At 37.5% G+C, this 24,780-nt stretch overlaps 1 protein-coding gene across 2 annotated transcripts in view; it reads right to left on the bottom strand.

Moving 5' to 3' along the window:
• Nucleotides 1-408: 408 nt before the first annotated feature.
• The window catches only part of CC2D2A (coiled-coil and C2 domain containing 2A), a 134,655-nt gene continuing 110,283 nt past the window's right edge, over nt 409-24,780 (bottom strand). For both annotated transcript variants that reach the window (XM_015138071.3, XM_078003169.1), the window contains 8 exons: nt 20,396-20,599; nt 15,716-15,805; nt 13,993-14,106; nt 12,289-12,423; nt 5,757-5,879; nt 4,479-4,537; nt 2,255-2,432; nt 409-720 (listed from right to left, as the gene is read on the bottom strand). In XM_015138071.3, the coding sequence (XP_014993557.2) occupies nt 532-720; nt 2,255-2,432; nt 4,479-4,537; nt 5,757-5,879; nt 12,289-12,423; nt 13,993-14,106; nt 15,716-15,805; nt 20,396-20,599 (1,092 nt within the window). In that variant the 3' untranslated portion in view covers nt 409-531. The remainder of the gene's footprint in view (nt 721-2,254; nt 2,433-4,478; nt 4,538-5,756; nt 5,880-12,288; nt 12,424-13,992; nt 14,107-15,715; nt 15,806-20,395; nt 20,600-24,780) is intronic.

Below are 24,780 nucleotides of genomic sequence, written 5' to 3'. Positions count from 1 at the left end.
TTTGGAGAGAGGAGGAGGAGTAGCAATAAAAACGGGTAAACATTCAGTTCAGGCGAAGTGTCTTAGTGTTGTCTAAAGATAAAGGAAGAATCATTTGATGGAATATAAATAACTCATTACTGCTTTTTATTTCTACTAACATTTGAATTAAACACGGCAAAGGAAGAGGAATTCTGAAGGCTCTAATGATGCTCTCTTTAAAGCTTTACCTTGCTTTGAGGTAAAACTTGGTAAGTTTCTCTCACTTTCATTCCATTGCTGTTAATATTTGCCCAAGCAAAAGGTAAGTAAGTACAAACGAATAGAGGCAGGAAGCTCATAATGTACTCTACTGTGGGTAGTCTCAATTGAATTTCAGGGTCAAGTAGCAGAGACGAGGCAGACTACTAAATAAAACACTTTGCACAGTTTGAAAACATGATAATTTTATTATTTGCCAATAATATGTTCTTCTGATGTGATGCATATAATTTAAAATTTTCTCATATCCTGTGTAGTTTTTACATGATACAAAAAGTACAGTGAAAAAAATTACCTGTTGCGTATAAGAGAGGCAACATAGATCCAAACAGACAAAACATTTTTGGGGTATGGGTGTATGTATACAGCTAAAGCAAATTCAACATTAGGAACATCAATATTATGTACTCCAGTACTATACACAGCGTCAATTAAAGGCTTCACTTCAGAATAAGGCATGTGAAGGGGAAATCCAGAGAACTGAAGGGAAAAAACATTTGTAGTCATTAGTGAAGTTTGAAGATTTAATACATTGTTTCCTATGTAAATGTATGCCATTAATATAATAAGTCTTCTGGATCTCAGTTATTTGCTTGTGTTTTTCTACTCAGCTATTTATTAGCAATACAGAAAATGGAGAGTTGCTTAATACCCATTTTGTTTTCCTTGCTAGCATATAGGTGTTAGTCACCCCATCAGTATTCCCTCTTTTTGGAAGTACCTAGTACGCATAGTAACCATTCTAATTCCAGAAACATAGGTTAAACTAACAAATACATTTCTTTTTTCTTTTTTTTTTTTTTTTTTTGAGACAGGTCTCACTGTCATCCATGCTAGAGTGCAGTGGCGTGATCATGGCTCACTGCAGCCTCGGCCTCCTGCTGGGCTCAGATGGTCCCCCCACTTTAGCCTCCTGAGTAGCTGGGACTGCAGGAAAGTGCCGCCATGCCTGGCTACTTTTTGTATTTTTTGTAGAAATGGGGTTTTGCCATGCTGCCAAGGCTGATCTTGAACTCCAGGGCTCAAGCGATCCGCCCACCTCAGCCTCCCAAAGTGCTGAGTTTACAGATGTGAGCCATGGCGCCCGACAATAATTTTCGTCCCCTTGGCTACAATGATTGATCCATAGGGATGGGCAAGAGATCAAAGGGAGTCTCAGAGGGGATCTCGGGAAACTTGTTAGGAATAATGGCACATGACGTTCTCCTGCTTTGGGTAGTATGTGCGCAGATGTGAATTCTGTAAGTGTTCCAGCATTTGCTAACATGAGGAAACCCAGTCTTAGGATGATGCCATCATACGGAGGAGGAGGGCAGAATGGGAGGACTTGAAGGAGAATGGGAAAACCCTGATAGCTACCCTCTAAGCTTTACTTAAGCTGGTGAATTCTCTATTGCTCAAGACTGTTTGAGTTTTCTGACACTTGAACTGAAAATATCCTGACTGAGAACCTGCCTTATAAGTTAAAGGATAAATTTTACTCAGTGAGTGATCTAATTTGACCTTCACACTGTTTAGCTAATAAGGCTTACTGTTAAGTCTTAGTTACAAGCCTTCTTTCTAGGTTTTATTATCCAGCTATAGCATGTGAACACAGTACTACAAGCAGGCAGTAGAGAGGGTATATCGTCTGTTAATAACCACCTTTCTTAGCAATGAAAAGCAATCAGTGTAAAACCTTACATCCTTTAAAAAAACTGTTCTAGAGTGTTTTGATCCTTGTGCACAGTTGAGTCTAACATGATTTAGCCAGATGTTTTCATTTTATTTGATATGTAAATGTATTTCATAAAAGGTATTTTTCATGGGATACTTATATGAAAAATAGTGGTATTTTGCTATTTAGTGATTATTGAGGTTTAAAACTTATAATCACAGTTTTTAGTTTATGCTGCTTTAAATATGTACTTCTGGGAGCAATGTGGGTCTTTTGATTCCAGAAACCTGTTATTGGCTAATTTCCAATTTGAAACAAGGAAATCCACAGTCAGTTTAGGATCCATTTGTAACTTACCCTGTAGTCTCCCAGCTGCTTTAGCAGTTCTGCTCTGTGGTCATCTTCTACATCTTCTCCTTGACTTTTTTCTAACAGAGGCAAGAAGTGACGCAGAGTAGAGGTACAATATCTATTCCACCGAGTCAGATGGCGTGGCCTCCAGTCCATGATTTTTTCTTTTAGTATTTTTTCAATCCTGGTCACAAAACATAAACTCCATTTTTTGGTGACTCACTTTTCCCTTGTTAAAAAATATATGTAGTATGTAGTGGGGATTCAGATGATTGTATAACTACATTTTTGTTGATGGAGTTGTGATCCTCCAGGCATAATTAATGTCTAATGGCTACTCCCTGGAGATTCAGAATTAACATGCAGTCCTGTCCTTAAGGGTTGTATATGAGTTGAGATGGGAAATAGGCCTATAAATAGAAAGTATGTGTATCCTAAGAGCTATAACAGATACTTGAAATGTAACACAGAAGCACAGAAGAGGGAGTACTGAATGACTTGGGGATAGCAAAATTCAATACATGCAGCAAAAGTTTATTAATATTAATTTTTTTTAAGGCAGGATCTTGCTCTCTTGCCCAGGCTGGAGTGTAGTGGTACAATCACAGCTCACTGCAGCCTCAACTCTCGGGCTCAAGTGATACTCCCACCTCAGCCTCCTTGGTAGCTGGGACCACAGGTGCATGCCACTATGCCTGGCTATTTTTTTTCTTTTTTGGTAGAGACAAGGTCTTGCTGTGTTGCCCAGGCTGGTCTCAAATTCTTGGGCTCAAGCGATCCGCCAGCCTTGGCCTCCCAAAGTGTTGAGATTACAGGTGTGAGCCACTGCACGTGGCCATGAAATGTTTTTTGAAATGTTGTACAGCTATACTCATTGGTAGCATATATACGGACAGATGAATTAGACACAGGCATAAGAAGTAGGGCTTATGTTGAAAGCCTCAAGTATTTGTGGGGCTGTTAGTGTCTTGTGATTTATTCATATCATGAATAGTGAATTCTATTCATGATGATGGATTTTTTTTCTAAATTGCCTTAAAACTGCCTTTAAAATACCAACATCATGGAAACTTTATTTGTGGTAAGTACAGGTATTGGGTTCATAGGGTGTGAAGTTTAAGCATAGAATGAAGGAAAATAGCTACTATTTATTGAGCCATTATTTACTAGATACTGCGCGAAGTGCTCTTTGTAGATTTTTATTTAATCTCACTAATAACCTTATGAGGTAGGGATATTGTCCTGATTTTACAGATGAGAGGACAGTTTGAGGCAGGATAAGTGATTTGACTAAGGCAAAGGAGCTGGGATTCAAAGCCTCTTGTACATTCCCTAACTAATTGCATGGGTTTAGAGACCTAGATAACTTCTCGTTGTTCAGTAGTCATAGGGATCATTTCTTTTTCGGCACTTAACACATCTTTGTTTTGGGTTTCAAGACGGTCTGCACAAGAAAGTATGGACGAATTGTCAGGCATTTTAATGTTGGAGAAATAAATGACTTGGGTCCAATCAATAGCATGTTGAAGCTATCAGAAAAAAACAAAATGTTTGGAGATTAGTTGTTCTAGTTGGGGATCTTGAATAAGGCATTATGGAGAAATTGAGAGTAAATGAGAGTAAACCAATATTTTCTAGTAATAATGCCTCAAGAGGGGTCACACAGCTTAATACAGTAGAAACAGTACACATGCCTTGAAATCAGAAAGGTTGGGCTGGGCTCAGAAGCCCCCTTTAACACTTAAACAAGTATGTGGACTTCTCTGACCCTCAGTTTTCACACTGTGAAACCAGGAGAATAATTTCTATTTTACAGGGTTATGAGGATTATGGAGACTCACATAGGCTCTTACTGATCTTTTCCATGTGTTAGGTCCATAAACTAGCTGCAGTTCAATAGGACCAAAGAGGTATATTTAAGCTAAGGATTATGATGTGCCTCAACAATACCTATAACATGATGTTAAACTCATGTTTCACTCAAAGTGGAGTCTCTGTAGAAGTGTGTATTACTGGTCTTCCACTCTGGTTGGTTCCACAGCATGCTGATGCTAAAGGTTACTTTTGAGTCATGGGATTTAGAGATCACATCTGTGTTTAGAATCTATAAACATGAATTAAAGTTAAGTTGCCTAAATTGTTTCACGTTCATTCAGGCTGACAGTGGTTTAAAGTTTGGTATTATACTCCTAGTGACAGATTACATGTGGATTTATGGATGTTATGTTACCTGTCTTGTAGCTCAGCTGCAGCTGCTTTGTCTGAGCGCTGGTAAATTAGCTCTTCAGGCTATAGAAGAGAAAATAGTTCAGAAAGTATAAAAATCACCTACCGTTAATTTGAACAGCTGTCCATCCTTTTAAAAATCTTTCAAAAAATCAATGAAATCTCAGACATTAAGATATAGAAAATAATATAATGCATGCTGATGGACACATGAACCACCATAAGTAAAACATCATAATATAGTGCTCTGTAGTTCTTTCTCAGTTTCATTTTTCTTCTCTCTTAACAGAAGTAACCATGACCTGAATTTGTTTTAGCACCCCTTCGTTCAACAAGTACTGATTACCTGCTGTGTGCTAGGCACTTTCATAGGTGAGAGGGATAGGGATTTGGCTATGAATAAAAATTCCTGTCTTCATTAATACAATGTGTTTATGTTTTTATTACAGATATATGTACCCCTAAACATTTTATTGTTTTGTATGTTTTCTAAACTTTACCTAATTGTTTTATGAACATGCAACTTGTGCTTTCTCCCTTAACTTTATATTTAGTGGCAGCAACAAACATATTTTTAGAGGGCTTACTAAGATTCATTAATGCTGATTGTTCTAACTGCTGTAAAATATTCCATCATGTAACATAATTTTTCTCTTCTGTCATTCCAACTCTTTTGCTATTTCAGGCAATGCTTCTATTAAAAATGTTGTATATATCACCTTATACACATATGGGAGAATTTCTCTAGGGTAATGTTCTTCAAAGCGTTTTCTGAAAGGTAGATTCAGAGTATAAAATACATTGTATTACAAACCTAGTACACACATACATATATCTATCAAATGAAAAAAAGTTTTAGTAAACTGCTTATGCTTACTACTTACAATCTACTACTGGTCAGGACCCTGTAAGTTAATTTTATGAGCCCCTAGTGGATCACACCCTGCAGTTTAACTTGATGTTTCATTAAAAATCATGAAATCTATTTAGTAAATTGAGATGAGCATTTAAAAAATTTAGATGGAATACATTTTGTGGTACTTTTATATGTCATGAAACTTTTTATATCAAAACTTCCACATATGTGTAAGATGTATATACTGGTCCTTTCACATATATGTACATATATATGTCCATTTCTTGTTGTGAGTTGAACTCAGATGCGTTTGATAAACAAATACTGTTCTAGACTACCCAGGAGTAAAAAATATCTTGTAAGCCAGTATAATGATTTCCTGTCTTTTACTTTGTCTACATTTAATTGTTAATAAAAGATTTATACCTGAACACTGGAAAGGCCAGGGTATGGAAGGCTTCTTGAAAAGAAAGATTTCCATAGCTTGGGCTTGGTGACATCAAAATTTATCCTTAGTGGAGAATCATATCGTTGAATATTAAACCAAATCTAAGAAATACAAGACTATATTAGCATATATGTTAGCATATATACATACACATGTGTGCATGGATGTATGTGTGGCAGAGGCAGCAGAGAGACAGCAAGTGTTCATACGGGCCGCACACTTTTTGTCATTTTTTGATTACAAAAATTGTGTACATTTTACGATCAGTGGCATCATACAGTTGTCATTGGCCATTTTTTCACATTTTTTATCTGAAGTTGGGGGTGGACCTTAGTGTTGACTATAGATTTGATAAAGTGAGGTGGTTTTTTGTTATAAAAACCAAGGCCACTTCTTTCTTAGGCTAACCTTAACTGACCCTTCTTTTCCCAGCCTCCTAATTGAATGAGTGTTCATTCATCTCTTTGCATCCACAGCAACTGTAGTGTCTGAGATAGCCCTTGTCTTGGTGAGGCAGCGTAGCATGTTGGTTCTGGAACCAGACCACTTGCGTTTTAATTTTGGCTCCAACATTTACTAATTGTGTGACCTTGGATGATTTATGTCACTCTGTATGCCTCAGTTTCCTTCTCTGTAACAGTGGGTTAATAAATAGTATCTACTTCATAAGGTTGAGTTGATTCAGTGAGTTAATCTGTACCTCTTAGAAAAATGCCTGGTATGTAGTAAATGCTCAATAATTGTTAGCTATTTTAAAATTATTATTAGTTAGCATTGTTTATAATTGCCTGTCTATTCATGTCTACACTAGGCTGTTAGACTTTTGTCCTGAGGACATTCACCATGTGCCTTATTGACCATTGTATCTTTAGCACCTAGCATAGCTCCTGGCATACAGTAGTCATACTGAAAAGCTATGTACATGAATTTGTCCATTCAGTATATTTAATCAGCTACCTACTATGTTGAGGCTCAGTTCTAATTACTGGGGATAAAGCAATGAATGAAATAGATTTTCTACCCTCATGGAGTATCTAGTAAGAGAAGGTAGCAAACAAATAAGCAAACAGGCAGGCACTGAGGCTCACACTCATAATCCCAGCAGTTTGGGAGGCCAAAGCGGGAGGATCACTTGAGGCCAGGGGTTCAAGACCAGTTTGGACAACATAGTGAGACCCTCATCTCTAAAAAAATTTTTTTTTTTTTTTTTTTAAAGAAGTAGCCAGGTGTGGTGGGGTGCGTTCCTATAGTTCTAGATGCTTGAGAGGCTGAAGTGGGAAGATTGCTTGAGCCCAAGATTTCAAGGCTCCAGTGAACTGTGGTCACACCACTGTACTCCAGCCTGGATGACAGAGCAAGATCTTGTCTAAAGCAACAACAACAACAACAAAAACCAAGTAAACACATGGGATATCAGATGTTGCATGATGTGGTAAATTGTATCATTAGCCCCAATTCTACACTCCTTTCTATATGCGTACCCTTTCTCAAGTTACTTTGCAGTTCCTCCCACTAAAAGAGAAGAAATATACTTCTGCATTCCTTGACTTTTGGCCAATGGACTGGGACAGAAGTCAGTGCATGGTTTCTGAGTCTACGCTTAAGAAGCTTTGTGTGCTTCTGCTTGTCCTTTTGTGCCTCTGCCATTGTCACTACACTGCATCCCAGAATAAACACACATGAAGCTGAGCTCTCTCAGTTGACTCACAGATCTGCTGTAAGAAGCAGAGCTTGTCTTGCTACCACAACTTGCAGCAGAGTTGCCCAGCCTCAATTAGCAGAACCTCCCCAGCTGACTCAGATCCCTGAGAATAAATGTTTGAAGCCATTTAGTTTGGGGGTAGGTTTTTACTGTCTTTATTGTGGCAGTAGTTAATTGTGCAAGGGCTATGGAGGAAACAAAAATGGAACATTTTAAGGCAGGCAGGGAAGTTCTAACTGGAAAAATGACTTTTCATCAGAAATGCAAGAAGTGAGGGAGAAATTTATGACGATATCCAGTAAGGGGGCAGTGGTCATTTGTGCCTAGGAAACAGCAAATGTAAAGTGTGCTTTGTTATGTTTGAGGAATAGCAAGGAATATGAAGTAGTTTTAAAGAATGAGCAAGCTGGAGACAGCAAGTAAGAAATGACATTATCAGATGAAGGGGGAGAGAGGTGGGTAGGGTGGGTATCAGATCATGGAGGCCCCGTGGGCCATTTTGAAGATTTAAGCTTTGACTCTTAAGTGAGATAGGAAGTCACTGGAGTATTTGGGTAGAGGAGTGACATAATTTGCCTTTTATTTTAACAGGAATTTTCTTTGCTGTTTTGAGATTAGACAAATGAAGGAGGGTCAAATGGTGAAACCTTAGTTAGGACGCTTATTTTGAATAATCTGGGTAAGAGCTACAGTGACTTGAACGAACATGCTAGCAGTAAAAGTGGAGAGATGTGGTTGAACTCTGGGTGTACTGTGAAGGTAGAACCAGTAGGATTTGGTTTGGATGTAGGAGAGAGAGGAATCAAAGATGACTCCAAGGATTTTGGTCTAAATAACTGGACTGATGGAATTGACATTTATTGAGATGGGAAAGACTGCAAAGGGGAATCAGGAGTTCAAGTTTGGGCATCTTAAGTTTGAGTTATCTGTCTGACATCCAAATGAGGATGCTGAGCAGGTGATTGGATATTTGAGTCTGAAGTTCTGGGGAGCTAGGTGAGCTGGAGATATAAACTTGGGAATCATCGGCATATATATGGTGTTTTGGGAGGAAGTATAGATAGAAAAGAGGTTTGATGAACTTTGAGGATCTCTAATGTTTCAAGTTTGGAGAATACAGAAAAAGTAGCAAAGGACATAGAGAAGTAGAAGCCAGTAAGGTAGGAGGCCTTGACTTGGAATCCAAATCAGAAAATTGGCTTAAGACAAGATCTTTAAGAACTACAGTTTGGCTATAGAGTAGGGAATGTTCAGAAAAGTAGTGGGAAATTGCACTGCATACATGGGGTTTGAAATCCAAGGTGTAAAGTTTACTCTTAAATCTGTATGCAGTGAAGTTCCCCTAGTACTTTCTGAGCCAGAAAGTGATGAAAGCTTAATCAGGTATCAGTGTATCAAAAAGTGAACTCAATTGGGGGTACTATTTAGTTAGTCATTTATAGAAATGTAGGGCAAAACCATAATGGCATGACCTGGGAAATAGCAGAGATGGCATCTATAAGATTTGGCCTCTATATTTAGGATTGAAGTAGAATGAAGTAAGGGAGAGGGAAAATCAAGAATAATTCTAGGGTTTGAATCAGGATAAGTGATAACCATAGAAATAGGAAGCCAGGAAGGGACCTGGTTTTGGGGGAAATGATTTGAGTTTTGCATGTGCTGTGTTTGAGATTTTGATAAGGCACCTGGGTATCTAGCAAACAGTTGAAAATTCAAGACAAAGGTTCTGGGGCTGGTTACAGAATTATGACTTCTCTACCAGGATAAACTAGATAGAGCCACAATTAATAATAATAGGTGTGGTCCTAGAAGAATCTAAATACAGAGTCTTTAGGAACTTCTATTTTTAAGGGATGGGAAGAAAAGCCAGTGAAAGAAACAACTGCAGAGTAATGAAGACCAAACTATCCTTTATCAGTAAACTACGGAGGGGGAAAGTGTTTTTTCGTGAAGAAAGTTAGTGATTTTAATGTTAAATGACAGAAAAGGGGAGGAGTGAAAATGAGAAGCAGCTATTGGATTTATTTATTCATTAGCAAGACAATGGTGCTTCTCAGTTTAATTTCTGCAGTATGGTCAGGAAGGAAGAGCTAGATTATAGTAGGTTAAGGTCTGAGTGTGCTTATAAAGTGAAAGCAAGAGATATAACTAGTATTTGAAGAACTTGGGGAGGAGAGGAAAGAAAGGCAATGCAGTTTTGGGTGTATAGCCAGGTTGGGAAAAGGGTATTAGAATTGTTGGACCCCTGAGCATATCAATAGAGAAGGAGAGAGAAAAAAAAGAGGAGCTAGTTGGATGGAACAGTGGAGCGTGGAATGGGAATGGAAACAAGCACAGTGGAAAGGGAAGAGACTTATTCCTTGGAAAAGGAATGAAAGGAGAAGGACTGACATCCAAAGAAGTGTGGCGGAGTAGAGGGCAATTGAGGTTTTAGAGTGCCAGGCCAGCAAAGCCAGGAGGAGGTCCTCTGCTGAGTGGCCAAGGCTTAGAGCAGGTTTAGAAGAGCTACAATGGGGGATGCATAACATCATAAGCTACTATTACCCATCTCAAAGAAGAGGAGAAAAGAACGTTCTTTCTTCCTCACAAAACCTTAGCTTTATGAGAATTAGTCAACCATACAGTAATTGTTTTGAGAGCTGGTAATAATTTTGACAGATAACAGAGTTATTTGAAGGCTTTTTCAGTGACTATTAACCCTGCTTGATTACTAATGACCTTAAAATGATCCCCTAAATGTAGATCAGGCTTAGCAGATCACTTTTGATAATGATAATGGATTTAATTAAAAATAATAATTAACGTGAGAACAGTGTTCCACAGTGCTCTTTACATTTGTAATTAATAATGCTGTAGTTGCTATTTGCTGAACACTTATCAAAGACAGATATTTTGCTGGGTGCTTGGCATATATTATCTCTAATTTTAGCAGCAACGCTTAAAAAAATAGGCTGATGGGGCCGGGCACGGTGGCTCACACCTATAATCCCAGCACTTTGGGAGGCTGAGACAGGCAGATCACCTGAGGTCAGGAGCTCAAGACTAGCCTGACCAACATGGAGAAACCCCATCTCTATTGAAAATACAAAATTAGCTGGGTATGGTGGCATGCCTGTAATCCCAGCTACTCAGAAGGCTGAGGCAGGAGAATTGCTTGAACCTGAGAGACAGAGGTTGCGGTGAGCCGAGATCTCTCCATCGCACTCCAGCCTGGGCAACAAGAGCGAAACTCTGTCTAAAAAAAGAAAAAAAATAGACTGATGGTCTTCAGAGAAGGGTGGATACCCCAGGAGGATGGGAAGAAAAAATTAGATTTTCTAATTATTTCTTTCTATGTTTAAAGTAGTTTTTGGTATATTGATACAAAAATATATATAATTCATAAAAATATGCATGTTGGGGATGGATGTGCAAACAGTTTTTATAGACAGAAGCACATAAAAACCATCATTCAATAATTTGCCGGGTGCGGTGGCTCATGCCTGTAATCTCAGCACTTCGGGAGGCTGAGTAGGCCAGGAGTTCGAGATGAGCGTGGTCAACATGGTGAGACCTCATCTCCACTAAATTAGCCAGGCAAGGTGGCACGTGCCTGTGGTCCCAGCTACTCGGGAGGCTGAGGCAGGAGAATCGCTTGAATGCAAGATGTGGAGATTGCAGTGAGCTGAGATGGCACCACTGGACTCCAGTCTAGGTGACAGAGTGACACCGTGTCTCAAAAAAAAAATAAAAATAAAAATAAAAATAAAAAAAATAAAGAGTTGTTACTCTGTTAGGTGTTTAATATTAATTATCTCATTCACTTCTCACAACTACTCTATAAAGTAATGACTTTACATTTCTAAAGTAATGACTTTACTATTACCTCCATTTTACCAACGAAGAAGCTGATGCTGTGAGAGATTGACTTTCCCAAGCTCACACAATTAGTAAATGATAAAATTGGAATTTAAACTGAGGCAGTCTGATCCCATAACTCATTTTTCTTTGAGACAGTCTTGCTCTGTTGCCCAGGATGGAATGCACTGGCTCCATCTCAGCTCATTGCAACCTCCGCCTCCTGGGTTCAAGCAATTCTCCTGCCTCAGCCTCCCAAGTAGCTGGGATTACAGTGGCACACCACAATGCCCAGCTAATTTTTGTATTTTCAGTAGAGATGGGGTTTCACCATGTTGATCAGGCTGGTCTTGAACTCCTGACCTTAGGTGATCCACCCGCCTTGGCCTCCCGAAGTGCTGGGATTACAGGCATGAGCCACAGCACCCAGCTCTGTAACTTATATTTTTAATCGCTACTTTATTTAATACCCTTCACAATAAAATCACGCAGCCCTTAAAACTGGCTGCAACCAGAATTACCTGGGGATATTGCAGGTCAGGTGAGACTTGGGACTCTCCCTTGAAAAAAGAAAGAGAGAGATAGAGAAACCCAATCTGCTCAGGTGACAAATTTGCCTCAGTTCTTAAAACACTATGAGTTAGAAATTGTAAACTCTGTTTTGGATGAGAAAACTAAGGCAGACCCAACGCAAACTCAGGTCCTCTGAATCTAAATCCTGTATTCCTTTGTTATTCTGCTTTGTCATTCTGCTTCTCAGGCAGGTCAGGTGACTAATTGAACCAAAAGTTTTATTTAGCACAGTTCCGCCACTGTGTTTGACACTGCATTTCTTTAACGTGTGTGTGTGTGTGTGTATATATATATTCATTTATATAAATATTTTGGTACACAAAATATTTAAATCAATAGGTCAGTTATTTAAAAGAAACAACAGCTAACCATATTTAAGAAGAAATGTTAATACTTACATTATCAGGACCTATTAAACAGCCCACATTTTTCAAGGGACAGAATGTATCAAATTGTCCATAAAAATGTCCACTGCAGGGATTCCATATTAAATAATGACCTTGCTCCCAAGTTAGCACATAGGCAGTTGGACCCTGAAAGAAAATGGCCCTTAAAACTAGTTTTCAACTATTTATGCAATGAAGGCCAATATTAGTTTGCACAGACAATTCAGTATTTTACTTGGACCCCTAATTTCTGAAATTTCATGGTTAATGGTGAAAACTACTTTGAAGTTCTAGGTTATTTTGAATTTAAAAGTAAAGTCGAATGCTTAGTTTTGCAAAATTCTTGCATCTGATACTAGTACAATGACCAAAAAATGATAGTCATCATCTTAACCAATATATCTTAAGATTAGCTGAAGAACTATTATTAGTGGAAATAAGCAGTCACTGGCGTTTTCTTCTTAGAGTCAGTAAGACTGCCATTTAAGTCTATAGAAGGCTGATTATGTCTGAATAGAAATATTTCTATTTCTACTATAGTAACTTACATTTGGTAAACATTTGTAACTATGTAAATGCATAGTAGATTTTAAAGAACATATACCAAACAGTTAAGAATGACTGTACCTGGGGAGGGGAGTGGAATTGAGGGTTGGGGAAGTAGAAGTCTTGTTAAAGTATTCTGGGTCTTCTGACAAGGGACTTCTACTTTTTACACAGAATACTTATGTATTGTTAGATTCTATTTTTACAATGAGAATTTATTCATTTATTCCCCGTGTATGATTTCACTTGATGCTTACAACAGTTTTCTGGGGAAGGCAGGGCAGAAATTATCCCAGTTTCCTATAAAACCCAGAGTTGCTGAGTGACCTACTTAGTGTCACACAGCTAATGAGGAATGGGCACAGAATCTTGAACTTCAGCCTCGTGACTTCCAAGCCCAGTGTTCTTTTCTTGGGACCAGACTATCTGGGAGATAATGATGGAGAATGAATTTGAATATGAATATGGTACTACTTTATTACCTGCCTTGCAGCAACTCATGCTATCGAATTTCCAAGGATTCCTAGAGCCTTGTGGCCTCTTTGGATAAACTGCTCTAATCCATGTGAATTTTCTAAACTTACCTATTTGTATCCCAAATGTAGGGATATTTGTGGTGGGCTAGGGAAAAATTCTAATAGTCTCCAATCTAATAAAAATAACGATGTTAATATAAAAATAAAGCTGCTAATGTTCTTTTCATTCCTCCTTATCTGGCTTGTTCCTCTTTGCATGCCAGGCTAGCAGCAGATACCTATAGAAGCACTAGGCATGAAAGGAGAGATCTCTAACCTTACCACACACACTCCTTTGGATCCTCTTCATTGCAAAGCATGAAGAATACCACATCATTAAGGGAATCTGAATTCTTGGGAACATAGCTGGGAAGAGGCCCATACTAAAATGACAGAGCTAGGTGGGGGCTTTGGATGGTAAAGGGTTCGAGTTTGCCAAAAAACAATCTGAAGTGTTGCATGGGGCCCTGAGGACCACTGAAAACCATTTCATGTCTTATCACTGGTAGTTCTCTGTGCCTGTTATGGCATCTGTGGGCCACTTTCCTAGCAACCCAAAGGATCGTTATGAAAATATGTCCTGTGTGTAATCTGGAACACACAACTCGATTAGACAAGTATACTCCTCTGTTAAAGGCAGCCTACATGATCTTACCTCAGGAATAGCGTTGCCCATCAACAGCCAGGCCTTCTTACCCAGAGACAGAAAGTAATTACACAATAGTACTGCATGTTCTTCTTCATCCCCTGCCAGGAGATCAAGAAATTGCTGACAAAAAGAAAAAATATGTCGTATAACTAAATGCTTTATTCTGGATTGGTTGTGCAGGATTCTAATATGTCATAGTTGAGATTAGTGCCTTGAAGTGTAAGACCTATAATCTTGCCCCAAATTTTGATACTATGTTGATAATTCATTTTTTTAAAAAACCACTTTTAGTGGACATGGCCTTTTCTCTGACATTGATGATATAGATTTCTAGAATCAATAGTCACTATGATTGTGGTAGGGTCGGGGAGACAAATTTCAAAGTTTCATTTTTATTTTTAATGTATATATAGTTCATTATGTACTAAACAATCTTTAAAGCATATTACTTCATTAAACTTATTTAATTCTAGAACAATCCTTTGAGGGAGGTACTCCTATTTGCCTATTTTACAGACGAGCAAGTTGAGGTACAGATTAATAAGGTAACACTTAGGAAGCAGTAAAGTCAGTCTAGCTCTAGAGCAAGGGTCCCCAGCCCCCTGGCTGTGGACTAGTGCCAGTCTGTGGCTTGTTAGGAACTGGGCTGCACAGCAGGAGGTGAGTAGCAGGTGAACAAGACTTACCACGCGAGCTCTGCCTCTTGTCAGATCAGTGGTGGCATTAGATTCTCATAGGAGTGCAAACCCTATTATGAATTGCACATGCAAGGGATCTAGGTCATGCAATCCTTATGAGAATCTAATGCCTGATGATCTGAGGTGAAACAGTTTCATTCTGAAACCATCATTCCGAAACCATCCCTGACTCTACCACTGACCCATCCGTGAAAAAATTGTATTCCACAAAACTAGTCCCTGGTGCCAAAAGGGTTGGGGACTGCTGCTCTAGAGTACATGAATTCTAGTCTTTCAGTAACTTCTTACAGATGTCTCAAAGTTGTAGAAATTTTCTCTCTAAAATTGTCAACATTTATGTTGCCAAAATGTATTGGGGAACAAAAAATGTAAAGTGCACTTAAATTTCTTCAATTTAGGGCTATACTTCAAAGGAAGTTGTATAATGCAGTTCAATTTTTTGCAAAACCAGTACAACATGAGATCCAGAAGCAGAATTAATACCTGTGATAATATATGCTTGTTTCATACTACCTATGATCTGTTTGAAAGATTATGCAGCATACATAGATTGTAAATTCCATGAGGGCAGAGACTATGTTTATTTCACTTATAGCCAGAATTTAGTACAGCATCTGGTATGTGGTGACCAAGAAGTACATACTGAATAAATAATAATATGCCATGCCTTACAAAGCCCACAAATTAAGGAATATATCATTTCTAATTATAATATAGAATGCAATTTTGGTATTTTCATGAACAAAACCAAGAAGTTTTACAGTAATACTGGGAGAGTAAATCAGCATTAAGACACCTGAAGTGTTATTTTTAAATTTTGTGTGAGTAATTAATTTTTTGTTAACTTCTGAACTTTGGGAAAATTGAATCAGGAAGAAAAAATACTTCAAAATTTAGCTCATATTACTAAACAACAGCCAATTAGATTTTTATGGCTAATGAATGTTAGAATTTAAAATTATGCAAGCCAGTTAGCTAATATTTCATTAAGTCAGCTCAAGTTAGTAAATCTGTGAAGAAGAACTACTTACATCAGATGTGCTCCAGAGGTCACAGATACCACCAAATGAGACAGTGTCAGGCAAGAAGGGAATCAAGGACACGTATCGAGCCACCAGTTCCTGTATAATCAAAATGAGCTTTACAAAAATAATTTCTAATAAAAGAGAATGCTGCATCCCCTACCTCATTTCTTAAATCTCAGATATTACAAACATTTACATGTACAAAATGAAACTAATGCTCACTAAGTGCTTACTAAATATTGTATTAATAGCATCTCCATCCTCACCAAACATCCTATATGGAAGGTTATTGTTACTACCCATCCTTTACAGATGAAGAAACTGTGTCCCTTTGACAAGTCTTTTTTTTTTTCTCTCTTTCATTTGGCACTACTTTACTTTCTGATATAACAAAACTTTCTAGAATCATCTTGAATTTTCACTTGGCCCAGTCTTGAAAGCAGTCACTTCTCTAAGGAGCCCTGGTTGAGAGGATGATAGTACTTGGGAACCAAGACACGTGTTTCCCAATAGTAATTGAGAACCAAAACAGTGTGACGTTTCAATGCGTTTATACATTGTATAATGTTGAAATCAGGGTAATTGGCATATCCATCACTTTAAACATTTATCATTTCTTTGTGGTGATAATATTCAAAATCTTTTAGTTAGCTGGAAATACACTATACATTATTATTAACTATATTCATCATACTGTGTAATAGAACACCAGAACTCATTCTTCCTAACTGTAACTTCGTATCTGTTGAACATCCTCTCTCCATCCCCACTCCTGCCTTCCCTCCCCAGCCTCTAGTAAACACTATTCTACTCTCTACTTTGAGATAAACTTTTTTAGTTTCCACATATGCGTGAGATCATGTTGTGTCTGTCTTTCTGTGCCTGGCTTATTTCATTTAACACGCCCACCAGGTTCACCCATGTTGTCGCAAATGACAGAATTTCATTCTGTTTTGTGGATGATTGGCATTCCATTGTGTATATACACCACATTTTCTTTGTTCATTCATCCATAGATGGGTACTTTGCTTGATTCCATATCTTGGCTATTGTGAATAGCACTGCAATACACGTGTGAGTGCAGATACTTCTTTGATATACTGATTTCATTTCCTTTGGATATATACCTAGTAATGGGATTGCCAGATCACATTGTAGTTCTGATTTTAATTTGTGAGGACCCTCTATACTATTTACCAGTATTGACTGTATTAATTTACATTCCTACCAACTGTGTATAAGAGTTCTCTTTCTTCAGACCCTTGCCAGCATTTGTCATATTTTGTCTTTCTGAAAAGAGCCATTTTAACTGGAGTGAGGTGGTATCTCATGGTTTTGATTTGCATTTCTCTGATGATTAGTGATGTTGAACATTTTTTTCATATGTTTGTTGGACACTTGTACATCTTCTTTTGAGAAATATCAATTCAGCTCTTTTGCTAATTTTTAAATCAAACTATTAGGGGTTTTCTGCTATTGAGTTGTCTCAGTTCCTTACATTTTCTAGATTTTAACACCTTGTTAGATACAGTTTGCAAATATTATCTCCTACAGGTTGTCTCTTGACTCTATTGATTGTTTCCTTTGCTGTGCAGAAGCTTTTTAGATTGATGTCATCTCATTTGTCTGTTTTTGCTTTTGTTGCCTGTGCTTTTGAGGTCTTATTAAAAAAATCCTCCCCAAATTTCATGAAGTACTTCCCTTGTGTTGTCTTTTAATAGTTTCATAGTTTCAGTTCTTACATTTAATTCATTAATCCTTTTAGAGTTGATTTTTGTATATGGTGAGAGATGGGGGCTCTCATTTTATTCTTCTGCCCATGGATATCATTTTTCCAGCACCATTTATTGACCAGACTGTCCTTTTTCTCAATGTGTGTTCTTGGTTCCTGAGTCAAAAATCAGTTGGCTGTAAATGCATGGATTTTTTTCTGGGTTTGCTATCCTCTTCCGTTGGCCTATATGTGTTTTCAGACCAGTGCCATGCTGTTTTAGGTACTGCAGTAGTATATTTTGAAGTCAGGTAGTGTGATACTTCCAGTTCTTTGTTCTTTTAATCAAGGTTACATTGGCTATTTGGAATCTTTTGTTATTTCCGTATGAATTTTAAGATTTTTTTTTCTATTTTTGTGAAGAATGTTCAATCTCATTACTTGTTACTGTTCTGTTCAGGTATATTTCTTCATGATTCAATCTTGTTAAGTTGTATATGTTCATGGATTTATTTGTTTCTTCCAAGTTTTATAATTTGGTGTGTAGTTGTTCAAATAAGTCTCTTATAATCATTTGCATTTCTGTGGTAATAGTTGCAGTGTCTCATTTTTTATTTCTGATTTTATTTAACTCATCTCTTTTCTTATTCCAGGTTTGTTGATTTTGTTTATCTTTTCTAAAAATCAGCTCTTTGTTGCATTGATCTTTTGCATTTTTAAGTCTTTATTTTGTTTATTTCTGCTCTTATTTTTATAATTTCTTCCCTTCTACTTAATTTGGGTTTAGTTCTCTGTGCTATATTCCAAATAATTTCTTTGCATGTGTATTCCAGTTCAATAATTCTCTCTGTATTTAACTGTATGTAATTTACCTCTTATTTAACTGTATTCAATGTTTTGTTTAACCTGATTAATTCCTAATTTTAACTATTATATCTTTTATTGTTATAAGTTCCATTTGTCACTTTAAAAAAATCTGCCTGTCAATTACAATGCTCTGTTGTTTTTTAATTATACTTTAAATTCCCCAAATTTCTTAAACATATTAAACATGTCTATTTTATATTTTATATCCAATAATTCTCCTGTCTGAAGTTACTATGGCCTGATTCTTCAGTTTGTTGTTTTTGTGAATGAACTCTTACCTTCTTTATGGTGACTGACTTCTTCATTGATGATCTTTCATTGTATGTTCATGTTGCTTGGAATTTTTTTCTGTGGAATTTTTTTGAGGCTGAGTTAGAGGGGCATTCTTCTAGGAATATTTGTGGTATTTGTGTTTGCTTTTGACAGGGATCTAGGGGCATTATCAACAGGAAATACTTTCAACTAGATTTTCAGTTGAGGTTTTTTTGGGTTATACAGGTGGTATAAATTCCAGTCTCAAATGTGAGTAAATACAGAGTAGGGGTTAGAAAATTTTCTTTTTTTCTCTTCCATCCAAAGTCAAGACTGAGACAGGCAGGGTTTCTTCTGAAGACAGGGCATTTCCTAGTTTATCCATTGATGGTATTATCCTGAAGAGTCCCAACTGTGCGTTTGAGTCTCTAATTCAGTCTTCCAGGCTGCTCTAGCCCCATGCATTATCCCTGTCTTCCACAGTCTTGTGGCTCATTGAAACCCAGCTATAGTCATTAGGAATTATCAGATGACCTGAGAGCAAACATTGTTTCAAGCTTTCATCCTTGTAGAATCTTGCTTTCTTATTTCTTGTCTCTTATATTTTCCCTTTCACTTTACTTTCATTTCAGCTATGACTTACTAGATATTTTATTCATCACTCTTAAGTGTTCTCTACTGGGAGACGTTTTCTGTACATCTACTGTGCTAGGTAGAATAGAAGTCCCTATTATTGTTTTCTATAAAAATTGAGTAATATAAAAAGCAAATGAAATGTAGAACACAAAGTGGGGTTTTTTGATACATCTATATCTACAAAAAGATATATCATTACCTTGTTTCTAAATTAGTATATTAGTGACTAATAGTAGCAATAACTCCCTATATTATCGACTCTCCAAAGGCAGTTATGGGTTATGGTATCCATGTAAAATTAGCCTGGTTAACATATGGCTTCTGATTCACACAAGTTTGTGATGGGTATATGGTGCTCTGAAGCCAGAGAATGGTGCATACATATTTAATGGCCCAGTGTGGAAGTACTTTGGAATAATGGTCTAAATGCTGAAAATACTTAAATATTTGAAATAATTTTTGCTTAATTTGAACTCAGTGTATATATAGCATTAGGCATAATACTGTATAGTTATCTTAATACAGTTGAATGTGTATAACTTCTGAAGTCAAAGGTATCAGTTCAAATCGTAACAGAGTTATTGAGAATACACAATGAAAACATGTTTATGTAATACATTTTGGAAATGTAAAGTCCAACATATGGAAACATAGTGCCAGGGACACAGTAAGCACTCAATAATTTTTTGTTGAAACAGTGAACTAAGGATTATTATCATCCCTGGTACCTTTAGACTTTTTTTTTTTTTTTTTTGAGACAGAGTCTTGCTCTGTGGTCCAGGCTGGAGTGCAATGACATGATTTTGGCTCACTGAAACCTCTGCCTCCCGAGTTCAAGCTATTTTTAGGCCTCAGCCTCCCAAGGAGCTGGGACTACAGGCATGCACCACCACACCAGGCTAATTTTTGTATTTCCAGTAGAGATGGGGTTTCGCCATGTTGGCCAGGCTGGTGTCAAACTCCTGGCCTCAAGTGATCTGCCTGCCTTGGCCTCCCAAAGTACTGGGATTATAGGCATGAGCCACTGCCCGCCTGCCTTCAGACTTTTCTAAAGGAAGAAAACCTCATGTTAATAAAAATGTTTTAATCATTACTTTTATCATTAATGATCTTGATACAGTTAATATCTTAAGCACTATGAAATATAGTAATTAAAATGGCAATATATTGAAATGTGAAAACAGTTTTAGCACAGCACTTACTGACTATGAAATACTTACTGCAGTTGCCTGTAGATTATTGGGGTAGACATTAAGGAGCTCCTGAGGAGGGTTTAAAGGTTTGAGATAACGTGTGATAAAAACAGTTTTTCCGCTTATATCAATTACTGTTGTAAGACACTGACGATTTGGAAACTTTAAGGCACATTCAGCTTGAAATTTCTCAGTTGCTTGAAGTAATTTCTCATCTTCCTGAGACTCAAACTTCAAAAAGAAAGACTTCATGGAGTTTATATATGATTACAAGAGAGAAAGTACATGTTCAGATTCCACAGTCAACATGCATGAAATGTATGGTTTGGAAAATGACTGACTCCTTACAAAGCTGTCATGTCCTGGTGTCCCTGCAGCTTTATTTAAATTAAATTTGTAGTTTGAAAATTAGACCGACTTATTAAATACTTAAAATATATTTGACAGGATTGAAAGAAAGTAGTCAACAGGTAAGCAATAATACGGAAACTACTACATTAATGAAATTATCTGTGAAAATTAAACTGTGATGTACTAATTCCGATTGATGAGGCTAGAATCAGGCAATAGAGTTGCGTGTGTATTTTGATGGTGGTTTTAAGTGTGCAGGCTGGGGGGCGGCCTCAGAAAATCTAACATCTCAAATGCAAATCTTAAGCAACTCACGTTAAATAGGCAGCAAATTTATGGATCTATATTGATGTGTTAAAATGTTTCAAGTCCATAAGCACTGTAATAACTAGTAGTAGTGGATCTGAGCAAACAATTCCTAGACTTTTTTTTTTTTTTTTTTTTTTTTGAGACAGGGTCTTATTCTGTCACCTAGGTTGCAGTGCTGTGGCACAAATACAGCTTACTGTACCCTCAAACTCCTGGGCTCAAGTGATTCTCCCACTTTGGCCTCCTAAAGCAGTGGAATTACAGGCATGAGCCACTACATCTAGCCACCAATTCCCAGACTTTAAAAAAGTAACTCAAAGCAGATAAAACAGAACGAATGTAAATTTCCTTTACACACATATTGTCATTTCCCCTGCTAAAGCTGCTACTAACAAAAATAACATGAAAAGGAGTGGGTATTTAAATATTTTAAAATGATTTTTTTGTATAAAAATATTTGCGTAGTTGGTTACATTTTAAGGGATTTCAGAACAAACTGAAAATTTTATTTTAATAACTAATTTTTGGGGCTGGGCACAGTGTCTTGCACCTATAATCCCAGCACTTTGAGAGGCCAACACAGGAGGATCACCTGAGCCCAGGAGTTTGAGACCAGCCTGGGCAACATAGTGGGACCCTGTCTCTATAAAACAAACAAACAAACAAAAAAACAGTTAGCCAGGTGTAGTGATACGTGCTTGTAGTTCCAGTTGCTTGGGAGGTGAAAGTAGGGGGCTCACTTGAGTCTGGGAGGCGGAGGTTCCAGTGAGCTGAGATTGAGCCATTGCACTCCACACTGGGCAACAGAGTGAGACTCTGTTAAATAATGATTTTAAAATAGAATTTAGAGGCAGTGATTGAAAATGTTTTTGACATTGTAGTATATTTGTTTTCTCAGTCTTTCCCACCAAGTAAGATTCCTGACTTTTAAGGGATTTTGTTTTTTTATCTCCAGTGTGGAGAATACTACTTGGCACATAGTAAGTGTTTAACAAATGAGTGAATGAATGAGGCAATGGAAAACATTTCATTACTTTTTATGACCTCAAATAGAATCTAAATTATCCCAATTGTTCTTGTCTGCCCCTTATATTGGGGCTGAACTGTGGCTTCTATTTCAAATTTGATTACTATACCCTAAGAAGTTGGAGTAGTGGTTGTAGGGGTTATTTAGGATGGAGACATCTCCAGAAGCCTCCTATATATTCTCATAAAATGTTCCTTGACATATAAATCTTAACATCATCACAATCATAACTGCCTACTGCTGAGCATAGTGCCAAGACACAGTAGCTACCTAATAAAAGTTACGACGAATATATAACTAAGTGAAAGAGGTAAGCTCATACGGCTTTGGTATAGGTGTATCACAGATTTCTAATGTAGAATGGTCAATCCAGAAGTAATTGTAATTGTGGAAAAATGGAGAATTATAAAACAAGAATGATGTGCAAAAAAGCACACAGTTGAATTCATCCCTATTCCTCTAAACTATTTCATTTACTCATTCATCCAAGTTTTGAAAAATGTTTGTTGGGAGTCTGAAAAATTCCAGCACTCTGGATAAATGAGTATGAAAGAATCCTCCAAAAGAACTTTTAGTCTACAGGGGAACATTAATAAGCAATCAGGGACTTGAGACCTACAGTGCTGTGGGAGCATTTAAGAGAGGCAGCTATAGGCACTGTCCAAAAGAACAACAACAATCTTGAATCAGTACTGATTATTGGTCTTCCAAGTTAAAAAAAAAAAAAAAAGTGTGTCTGAAGCTTTTTCTGCCACTTTGATTGGAATGTTCTGTTGAGTCACTTGCCTCTATAAGCAGTGCTTCTTGAGGCCTGTGTTTGAATATTCCTTATGTACACCTAGCATACACATAGTAAGCATTTAGTCTTTAATACTTGTCCAGGTCACCAAGATGCCATTTTATGGTGTGAAACAGGAATTTAAAGATTAGTAGTATGCTCTGTTAGTGATCTAAGAAGTGCCAAGAACAAGTTAAATACTGAAAGAATTTGGGTCATTTATGATGAAACAAATTAAGGTGGAGTTGACTATTCAGTTTGATTCAACAGAAAATTTGAAAGGTTCTTGACTGGTTCAATTCTTTGACCTCTAATGTAAACATGTATAAAAAACTGAATGGGTTTATGTTGCCTTTGAAAAGCTACACTGGCCAGGCGCAGTGGCTCACACCTATAATCTCAGCACTTTGGGAGGCTGACGCCGGAGGATCACTTGAGCCCAGGAGTTTGAGAGCAGCCTGAGCAACAAAATGAGACCTCAACTCTACAAATAAATAAGTAAATAAATAAAATTAGCTGTGCCTGGTGGCACATGCTTGCGGTCCCAGTACTTGGGAGGCTGAGGTAGGAGCATCGCTTGGGCTGAAGAGGTCGAGGCTGCAGCAAGCTGTGATTGTGCCACTGCACTCCAGCTGGGTAACAGAGCAAGACCCTCTCTCAAAAACAAAAAACAAGAACAAAAAAGAAAAGCTGTACTGAGACAGCCCCAACCCACCAGAAATAACTTCCAGAGATATACTGTAAGAAGCAACTTGTGGATTTTACAGATTTGCAAAGAGTGGAGCTAGCTCCCAGTATGCAGGTGACATTCAGACTCATGACTTCTTAGATTCAAAGCTAACAATCTTTCTCGTAAAATGAAATGGGTCAAAAGACAAGGCAGGACATTCCTCATGGAGCTGGAGACATCTGTAATTCAATGCCCAGGCATTACAGATACATGAGGACACAACACCTCTCCTTCAGGTGGCAGTGGACAGAAGCAGCTAATTAAAGCCTAATAACTATTGACCAATAAACAGTAAAACAAAATAGTACCTTCTTAAGCATGTTACTCATCTATCAGAGGCAAGAAAGAAAGAAAGAAAAAGAAACAAGAGGCAGGCTTTATTAACAGAAATAATCTTTTTTTAAAAAACGTATTTTTAACCAAGATCATGTAAGTGATATTAAAATAAGTTTCAAGAGTTTCCACAGTGAGGTACCATCTCACACCGGTTAGAATGGCAATCATTAAAAAGTCAGGAAACAACAGGTGCTGGAGAGGATGTGGAGAAACAGGAACACTTTTACACTGTTGGTGAGACGGAAACTAGTTCAACCATTGGGGAAAACAGTGTGGCAATTCCTCAAGGATCTAGAACTAGAAACACCATTGGACCCAGCCATCCCATTACTGGGTATATACCCAAAGAATTATAAATCATGCTGCTATAAAGACACATGCACACGTATGTTTATTGCAGCACTATTCACAATAGCAAAGACTTGGAATCAACCCAAATGTCCATCAGTGACAGACTGGATTAAGAGAATGTGGCACATATACACCATTGGAATACTATGCAGCCATAAAAAAGGATGAGTCTATGTCCTTTGTAGGGACATGGATGCAGCTGGAAACCATCATTCTCAGCAAACTATCGCAAGAACAGAAAAATCCAAACACCTCATGTTCTCACTCATAGGTAGGAATTGAACAATGAGATCACTTGGACACTGGAAGGGGAACATCACATACCGGGGCCTATTGTGGGGAGGAAGGAGTGGGGAGGGATAGCATTAGGAGATATACCTAATGTAAATGACGAGTTAATGGGTGCAGCACACCAACATGGCACATGTATACATATGTAACAAACCTGCACGTTGTGCACATGTACCCTAGAACTTAAAGTATAATAATAAAAAGAACAACAAAACAAAAAAAGAGTTTCAGGAGTTTCT

Source organism: Macaca mulatta, chromosome 5, assembly GCF_049350105.2.
Source record: "Macaca mulatta isolate MMU2019108-1 chromosome 5, T2T-MMU8v2.0, whole genome shotgun sequence".
Taxonomy (NCBI): domain Eukaryota; kingdom Metazoa; phylum Chordata; class Mammalia; order Primates; family Cercopithecidae; genus Macaca; species Macaca mulatta.
Note: the sequence above shows the minus strand (reverse complement) of the source record. Positions and strands in the feature narration are given on the sequence as shown.